At 48.2% G+C, this 9,742-nt stretch overlaps 1 protein-coding gene across 1 annotated transcript; it reads left to right on the top strand.

The window, feature by feature from the left end:
- The first annotated feature begins 5,182 nt into the window (after positions 1 to 5,182).
- Cytl1 (cytokine like 1) lies at positions 5,183 to 9,401 on the top strand. The gene is made up of 4 exons (XM_052198591.1): positions 5,183 to 5,341; positions 6,761 to 6,805; positions 6,996 to 7,124; positions 8,807 to 9,401. The coding sequence occupies exons 1-4, from the start codon at positions 5,183 to 5,185 to the stop codon at positions 8,888 to 8,890; spliced, it is 417 nt and encodes a 138-aa protein (XP_052054551.1). The 3' UTR covers positions 8,891 to 9,401.
- Positions 9,402 to 9,742: the final 341 nt, after the last annotated feature.

Here is a 9,742-nt window from a genome sequence, read left to right as displayed (position 1 = left end):
GAGATAGAGATAGAGATAGAGATAATCATACACATACAGAACACACACAGGCTCTAGAAGCTTCTGATAGGCAAAACATCCATCACCTCCTGCACCACCTCATTGGGTAGAACAGCCTACATGGCTGTGTGTACCTTCAGTGGCCTAGGGGTGCTCCACCCTGACCTAAGTGCAAGAGTGAAGACATATCTGCTGACTGGTACCCACAGGGAGTTCTCGAAGAGGGCAATCACCAATCCAGTGGCTTCTTCATGGTTTTACCTTCACAGTGTCTGCTTGTGTGTGATGTCGTAGGACCCTACATTTGGGAAAGTCTAATAATGACGAGGCCCATGGTCTTGCAGTGACAGAAGTGAGGTCATCGCTGAAGTCCGTGGTCTTTCACAGAGCTAAGCTGTGTCTCTTCTTGAAGGACTTTTGCCTTGACCTCTCTGCAGAAACAGCACTGTGAGAAATGTTGGGAAGCACTTTTCTCTTATGGCCATTGCCCATTAGAGCCTGAACCTATGTTTGGAAGCATTTGGAGTTCTTTCTTCCAAAAGATGATGTTTTCAAAACTCCCTGCCCACAGCAGAGCTGAGTGTTTGTCTTTATTCCTTCGCTTGGGACTGGGTGGGTCAACTTTCCACTTGCAGTTGCCAAGAGCCACACAGTCATAGTCCAAAACATGTCCCACAAACATAGGGATGCTGTCGTCAATAGAAGGCCTGCAAAGTGCATCCCGGCTGACTGGACTGCCTGTTCCACCCCAGGGCCAACTGACTGTCTCCATTAGGATGGGACCACCCACCAATCAATGGCTTTTGATTTTAATTACAGGAAAAGTGGGGAGACCCAGCAGTGGCTCTTTGCCTTGGAGGTGGCTCCCAGTGCTGGCTTTGACTCTGTGTCCCCTCTCCAGCCCTGACCCCTCCATCACTGGCCGCGATGCTCACTGGCTGGGGATGAAACAACAGAGAAGCACTGATACTGGCTTGGCCATTTCAAACTTAGACATCCTAATCGTAGGACAGGAGCACAGAGAGCATGTGGGAACACTGTTTTGAGTTCCAGCCAAGTTATACAGGGCCAGAGCAAATAGTGACTTCCTGCTTCTTATAGTCTTCCCAGGACTTTCCCATAACCTCTTGGGGCTAAGGAAAGAACATTTCCTTGACCACCAGGATCATTTGTTAGAGTATGCCCATCTGAACAGACAGGAGGAAAGCCAACTATTCTTCCTCCAGAATAGCTAAAAAGGACCAAAGCCCTGAAAACCCAAGGTCATGGACAAAGAACACATAATGCTATCACCCGTTTGCTCAAACTGTAATAAAATACCCAAATCTAGGTAATTTACAAACAATATAATCTTATTTGGTTCATGGTTCTAGAGGCTGAGAAGTCCATCTATTGTATTGGGGCTTCCCATGCTGAATGTAGAGGACTCATGAACAGGGTATAAAGGATATTAGATACAGAACTCTGCCAAGTAGGCCCCTTCTTTGAGAAGGACCTTAGCACATTTCTGAGGACATAGATTTTGTGACTTAACCCCCTCTTCTTTGTACGTTCAAGGGTGATTACAGTTCATTGTGGTGCTTAGAAGGAACCACAAAACACACAAGTTAAGCTGAGGGAGTTCTCTTCCTGAGAGCAGAATGACACTATGATGAACTCTAGGCCTCCACTCCACACTAGTGGCTTTTCTCACCATGGCCACCAAATACCTGGCAGCCTATAGGGCTGTGTGTACCTTCAATGGCCTCATGGGAAGAAAACTGATCATAGCTCATAGTTTGGGAGTACTTCAGCCCATCCATCATGGCAGGATAGTCACCGAGGGGGAAAAAAAAAACCAGCTGCTCAGCCAAGCAGTAGGAGCCTGTGACAGAGCACCTCACAAAGTAAACAAACCAGGAAGTAAATAGGGAACAGGATATCGGGTTGAACCATAACCCTCAAGGGTCTACTACCAGTGTGGACTTCCGGCAGCTGAGCCCCACTTCCTAAATGCTCCACAACCACTTAAACAGTGCCACCTGCTGGGAAACAGGTGTTCGAACATACGGACCTGTGGAGGACATTGCACATTCAAAATTGCACATTCAAATTGACACACATATGTGTACACAGACACAGACAGACAGACAGACAGGCAGGCAGACACACACACACACACACTGCACTCTCCACATTCCTCAAGGATGCAACTGTAGCAAGCTTGACCAGCAGGACAGAGTGCCACCTCAGGAGCCCAGCTAGTGTTTCTGCTGTTACACTCCTTGCTTGATATGTCCCCTCTATGAAGACAGCAGAGTCTCTCTGGTTCACCATTTCATCCATCAGAGCCATTGTGCCTGAAATATATGGGAAGAATCTGCTTGAGAAGATAACTGGTATCTGCTCAGCCAGCCTCAGGCTCTATCACTCTGCAACATTGTTGATAGAAATAAGGTCCAAAGAGGTCTGGATATCATCTAAGACACTGTTGCGCACGCGCGCGCGCGCGCGCGCATGTGTGTGTGTGTGTGTGTGTGTGTATTTGAATACAATTCCCAAAAAACACATGCCTCCAGGGCATCTGGGACAGGAGTAAGGGGTAAAGGGGTGTGCTTGTATATATATATATATAATGTAAGTTCTTAGCATACTTGTGTTCTGATGTTTGTATAACAAGAACAGCCTTAAGGCACATGAAGATGAAAACATCAGCTCTCCATGGTGAGGGAGATGGATCAGTCAGTAAAGTCATCATTAAGCATGAGGACCCAACATCCACATAAAAAAAGCGGTGATTACATGGCTGAAATCCCAGTGCTGGGAAGTCAGAGACTCAACAATCCCTGCAGTTCAATGGCCAGCCAGTCTAGCTGAACTGGTCAGCTCCAGGTCAATGAGAGACCCTGCCTCCCAAAATAAAGTGGAGAGCAACTGGAAAGTGACCTGATGCTGACTTCTAGCCACATAAGTAAACATATACATGCACATAAATGGGCACACACCCATGTGCACTCGTGTACACACACACACACACACACACAAGATAGCTGTTCACACAGAAGCTATCTCATGCTCAGGACACAGGGTGTCCCTGGAACCACAGAAGGGATATAATATCTCATATGCCCCAGGATAGACCTTGGGCTCCACAAACACAGTCCCTTCTCAGCTCTGTCTTCCCAGGAAGTCTGGAGCACTTACGCAGTTCTGGGGGAATAGAGAGGGCTCCCTGTCTGCCAGCACATCATTTTGCAGAGTGATTTCTGAGTGTCCAGCCTAGAAGCCACCTTGCAGTTTCATCTGAATCATCAAAGAAGCTCTGCTCGGGGCCTCACATGGTATCCTGGAGATACAGTACAAGGCTTCCAGTGACACACGTGTCTCTGGTCAAACACACAGAGGACTTTTCTTCTGAGCAATATGACATCAAATGCTATAGTGGGCTTGTTTGCAGCCTGGGGTTGGTTTTCTTTGTGTCCTGGATTTAGGGTTAGTGTTATATATACCCAGAAGTCCTGTGGCATTTCAAACAGACCTCCAGACTTTGGCCAGGTGATGGACTTGCCGGGAGCCACACAAACACCAAATTAGGAAGGCCAGAGCATGCAGACTCCACATGCAGGGGAAAGGCACTCTTCAGTGATCCGCACCCACCACACAGTATTCTGCCCACTGAGAGCTGTTTGCCCCAGGTCCAAGGTCAACTCTCCGAAACATTTTATGGAACACACTGTTGCCTACAAAACAGGAAGGGGCTGCTAATGATCCCTACCCATGGCTCTGAATGCCAGGAAATAGATAAACAAATGTGGGGACTGGCAGTGATGGCAGACACTGCCCAGGGTAAAGCCACCTGTTTACAAACAAACAACAGGCGCCAAGTCTGGGGAGGGATTCACCCACAAACACGGGGCCAGGTACTCGTCCATCCCCCCCCCTCCCTCCTCCTGCCTGCAGGACACTGTGCTCTGTTTCCGTCACTGAGGTCACTACATGGGCAGCTCAGCCAACTCCTCGGAAGCAGGAGGCTTTTGTGCCAGACAGATCCAGACATGGGTCTAGAGTCATGGAGCCACTACCCGGTGTCATACTCCAGAGACCCTCTTCTTGTCTAGGGAATAGAGCTACCCACACATTACACTGCTTTACTGCAAAGTATGGCACCTGCAGCTGCAGCTGCCCTGATGGGAGCTGGTATCTAAGCAACATTCAGGGTCCTGGGAGTACCACCCTCACCCCTTGGAACACTTTCCCTCCTAAGGCAAGGTCAGGCTTTAGCAGAGGCCGTAACATTAGCTCAGATGTCTTGGTGACTCCTGGTGTGCCAATGCTCCTGGCACAAGCTCTGCTGGCCCGCGCAGCATCCTGACTATTCCACACTGTGGCCAGAGCTGGGGACACTTGTCAGCCCATTGCACTTGGTAGGAAAGTGAAGATGAATTAAGAAATTGGTCCAGGGCTGTGGCCAGAAAGCGGTGGAGCCAGTTTGCCCCTCCATATCTAAGTCTTTCCCATTCAGTACTGTTTCAGCCCTAAAAAGAAACCAGCTTTTCATTCTCTGTCCTCTGCAGTCCACAGTGGGGACTCAGTGGTGCCCACGCAGCAGAGAGCCAGAGGTTCAGAGAAATCCTCTCCTCCAGACCCAGAGCTTCATCCAACAGTCTCCATCCTGTTTCACAGGTGCTCTATGGATGACAATATGCAGTCTGGGGACCCCAGCCCTACATATTGTCCTGCCCAGAAGACTGGAAGGATTAGGGGTACCCTAATCCTCCTTTACCCAAAATTCTGCCCGAGGACACCAGCCAGTCTTAGGAAGCAGTCCCCACTCTGACTCGGGGGAAACACTGCCTCTTCCTGGCCTCTGATCCAATCTCCCATTCTTCCTTCTCTCCCTGCTTCCTCTCTGACCCTCTCAACCGCTCTTTCTGTCATGACAGAAAATTCCTGGTATAAAGTGAATGCCTGCTTCCTTTCTAGGTACCTCCAGCCCCCTAACTATGTACCCACCCCTTTAATACAGCTTCCTTCTGAAAGAATCCAGTGTCCCTATGGGTGTGTCACATTCTTGGCCCCACCCTCCTTGGATGCCTGGCCCTGGCAGGGGCCCCACAGGAAAAAGGTGGGGAGCCTGAGCCCTCGATATCCCCCCAGCAGCTATTTAAAGGGGCAGCTGGCCCAGCGGCAGGCAGCTGGCACCATGGCACCAAAGACACTGCCTCTGTTGCTCCTGCTGGTGGTGGTAGTGGTCTGGCCTCTGGCAGTACAGCCTGCGCCCCCCACCTGCTACTCCCGGATGCTGACCCTGAGCCGTGAGATCATGGCAGACTTCCAGAGCCTGCAGGCTTCAGAGCCTGAGGTAAGTTCTTCAGTTGCCTTTTGCCTTGGGAAGATAGATAGATAGATAGATAGATAGATAGATAGATAGATAGATAGATAGACAGATAGATAGATTTTTTAAAAAATAAGAGCTCACTACAGAGACTAGGAATTTACACAGAACTAATGAATCAAGCTTCTTCAGTTCTGTCATTAGCCTGATGACCAGCAATGTGTGCTAAGGAGATGGTCCACTCCTTATCTGCTGAGGGACTATGGGACAATCACTCAGCCCTCTGTCTCAGCTTCCTTCTCTGTAAAGAAGGGGTATAATCACATCTCTGTGGGTGTGATGGGGCTGAAAGACCCATCGACAACAGGGACAAGTATTAAAGCTGTTAGCCCTATCCCAGGAACTTAGGGGAGTCCCCTGAGGAGTGCTACAAGGGGAGAAAGTCAAGGCCTGCGTGCTTATCTCTAATAGAAGCAAAACCCATCAGACTTCACTAAGAAAGAGCCTGGGTAAACTTCTAAGGTGTTACTTGGCTGCTTGCACATACTTCAGACCCTAACGTTCCTTGGGTACTGGAGCTCACATTATCTTAACACTTTGAATTTTCTTTTCAAAAGTTAAATTGCATTCATTACTATCTGGAGATAAACAGGGTAGACTGTAGAACAATAGGAAAATGCACAAAAGACCATGGGAAAAAATAAATATTTGTGAGCTTGCCACCTAGAGGCAATTGCTGCTATAGCAACTGGAGGATAGCAACCACTTTAGACAACTGTACCTTATTCTTTGCCATGAAACAGACATAGCACTGACCTTAGGGGCATATGGTGTGAGAGGATAAGATCAGAGGCCAAAAGCCACAGAGTTGGACCAAGCAGAAGACAAAACACTCAGTCTTTTAATTTACAGATGAGGAACTGAGTCACAAAGAAGGAAGACAGCAGTCCCAGGTCACACAGAGTTACATAGAGGGAAGGGCACTAGATATGCAGGCCTTTGGTCCTACACACACACACACACACACACACACACACACACACACACACACATACACACACCCTTCTTTATAGGGATGTGTTGTATCTTACAAACTTTGTTGTGTCTATGTTATAGCTTAAATCTCTTCCATGGATAAATATATAAAATATACTTATGTATGTAATTTACATATATGTGAATACCTTATATCTAAAGTACTATATAATGTCCTATCTATGATTGTGCATGCCTGTACATGAGTGTTTGTGTAAAATGGTGTCCTAATCCACCGTATTGTAAAGATTATGCTCTGATGTAAGATTCTGAGAGACAAGGTGTCACAATGCAAGATGTTCTGTGGATGCCATGGTATCGGGGAAAATACAAGCTCTGGGGCCATGGTCTGGGGGCAGCTGTCTGGGTGCAGACTGTGACTAAGCTGTCTCTGTGGTGTCCTTCCTGCAGGATTCGTGTGTGAGATACTTGCCCCGGCTTTACCTGGATATCCATGTGAGAGACGCTTCCCAGTGGGGCGGGTGGGGTGGGTGGGTGGGGTGGGGTGGATGTCAGTTACCTCTGCTGCTGGCTTGAGGGAACAGCCAGGGTTGGGTAAATGCCTTATGCTATGTTGGAGGACTCATGAGTCCCTGGCCCTCTGGCTCCCCGTTATCCCATAGCCCTCTCTTGTTCCCACTCTCAGAATTACTGTGTGCTGGCCAAGCTAAGAGACTTCGTGGCCTCTCCTCAGTGCTGGAAAATGGCCGAAGTGGATACTCTGAAGGACAGAGTGCGGAAGCTGTACACCATCATGAACTCCTTCTGCAGGCGGGTGAGTGAGGGGCTGGAAGAACCCTTTTCTGCTCTGAGAATCCCAGGGGGGGTTGGAAGGAGGGCCGAGGGAGGGACTTCCAGTCCAAGCAGCCTTTCTACAATAGTCACCCTTGTTAAGTGAGCAGAACTCAGAGTGTGGGCCCCTCAACCTCCCACAGCTGCACATGGAGGCCACATGGAGGGCTCACTCCTAGACCACTCCTTAGACATCCAAGGAAAAGCGCAAGAGCCAGAGGTAGCCAGAGACGTGTGTGTGTGTGTGTGTGTGTGTGAGAGAGAGAGAGAGAGAGAGAGAGAGAGAGAGAGAGAGAGAGAGAGATCAGAGGAGTTGGAAGTTGCAAGGCAGGCACAGAGAGCTAGCTAACTCTCCAATCCCATGATCCAGCCCCTGACAGTGTTGAGTAGGGTCCTCTTTATTCCTTCCCTGTGGGAGCACTCCTTCACACATCACTGGTGAGCCGGGGATTTCAGTGTCCATCTAGTAACATCAGGAGTAACAACATTACAGTGTAGTTACAACATTACAGTGTGACCACTTTATACTTTATACTCTCTCCCTAAGACACCTAGCAAGGTTGCTAAATGTATAATTCTAAATTCTAAGATATACATATATATATATATATATATATATATATATATATATATATATATATATATATATATATATATATATATATATATATACTGGTGTGCCTGTGTGTGAGAGAGGGAGAGGGAGACAGACAGACAGAGACAGAGAGACAGAAACAGAGAGACAGAGACAGAGAGAGACATTCAGACAGACAGACAGACACAGCGAGACAGAATATGGATGTGTGGTGTATATACACACAGATGGAGTCCAGAGGGAGGACATCAAGCTCTGACACACTCTGCTTGTTTCCTTAAGCTAAGCAGGCAGACAGTAAACTCCAAATATCTCCCTGTCTTTGCACTCCCAGTACTGGTCTTAAATGCGCACAGCCATGCACAGCCTCTTACATAGGTCCTGGGAATTAAACTCAGGTCTTCAAACTTATACAGAACATGGTTTTACCTATTTATCGCCTCAGTCTCCCCAGTCTCCTCAGTCTCCTCAGTCTTGTGTGTGTGTGTGTGTGTACATGCATATATATACATATATGTGTGTATGTATGTATGTATGTATGTATGTATGTATGTATGTATGAGTTTGAAGGGAGGTGTGTGGGGGAGGGGTACCTGTGTGTGTAATGAAGGCACCTGCCTGGCCAGAGTAAGGCCTTCCCCTCAGAATTTTCAGTTTGCTGATGCTTTCTCCTACGGCTGCCCTCTTCATTCCTGAACTCCCTTGGTTTGTTGTGAAGAAGGGAAGTTGAAATCAGCAGAGCGCCTCCTTGTACACAGTGTGCACTGACTGAAGTGGCTGGAGTTGGGAACTGGTGCTGTTTTGTAGTGGCCACACCCATCCACCCTCTGCACCCATCCAACCTCAGCACCCACCCATCCAGTCATCTGTCCATCTGGTCAACCAAAACCTGGGTAAATAAGAATGTAGAAAAAGAAAGCACCTGCTCTCCTGGGGGAGAGAGGTGTATTTCTGCTCCCCAGGGATGCTCAGGGACAGTCTTGGGAGGTGACAGCAGACCTAGGATTGCCTGAAGGCTCTAGAGACTCCAGCAACAGCATGTCTGCTCACTGCTGGTTTGTCTTTTCCAGGACTTGGTATTTCTCTCAGATGACTGCAGTGCCTTAGAATACCCAATCCCCGAGGCCACAGGTCCTCCAGACTGGCAGAGCTAAGCAGGTGGACCAGAAGAACAACCCAGAGGCCTGAAGCTGGGCCAGCTGTCCATACAGAGCTACACCCCCACACAGGTCTATTTGTAGTGCCACTGTTAGACCTGCCACGTGTCTCTCTTGCTTCTGAAGCACCAGTGAGAACCCTACGTCTGGGCATGCTTTGCACACAGGTTGAAAGCTCAGTTACTAGGTGTCTCTCTGGAGTACAAGAGCCACAAAGAGGAGGAAAGTGCACACTGACTTCTCTGGGGAGCAAGCACCTTGGGCACAGCAAAATTCCGTGCCTCTGTGACTGCTTTAATGAAATAATGGGACCATTCTTCTTTCTGGTCTCTGCTTCCACCCCAAGGGGCTTCTACTTTATGCTTCCTTCCTCTGCAAGCTTTCCTTCCTTTTTCTCATTTTAAAGTGTTTTTACTGCTTCTGCGATGTATTTACAAGGCTTTTATGTAGTGTGAATGAGCCACCCTTTCACTGAAGGGTGATGAAAACCAAATAAACCTCTATTGTGAGAAGGAAGGGTGCTGCTATATTACTCCACAGTGGCCTTAGATGGGTTTTCCTCACTTTCCCTCAGAACACCTGCTATTCCCATGATGCAGTTGTTGATTCTTCTCCATCAAGCCCAGGTCTCAGTCTGTTTCTCCACACCTGTATAAATGGCTGTAGCTAAGAGGTTGGGAGATGCTCTAGCTTCTGCTAGGGACATAGTGTCTCCCTTTGGATGTAACCATTGGGAATGGATTACACTGTACCCATGGGGGGGGGGCAGTACACTGTCACAAGTGCCCCAGTCACAAGGCTCAGCTCTTACACATCTGGGATGGACATTGAAGGAAACTAATGGTGCAT

The sequence above is a fragment of the Apodemus sylvaticus genome, chromosome 11, assembly GCF_947179515.1.
Source record: "Apodemus sylvaticus chromosome 11, mApoSyl1.1, whole genome shotgun sequence".
NCBI lineage: Eukaryota > Metazoa > Chordata > Mammalia > Rodentia > Muridae > Apodemus > Apodemus sylvaticus.
Note: the sequence above shows the minus strand (reverse complement) of the source record. Positions and strands in the feature narration are given on the sequence as shown.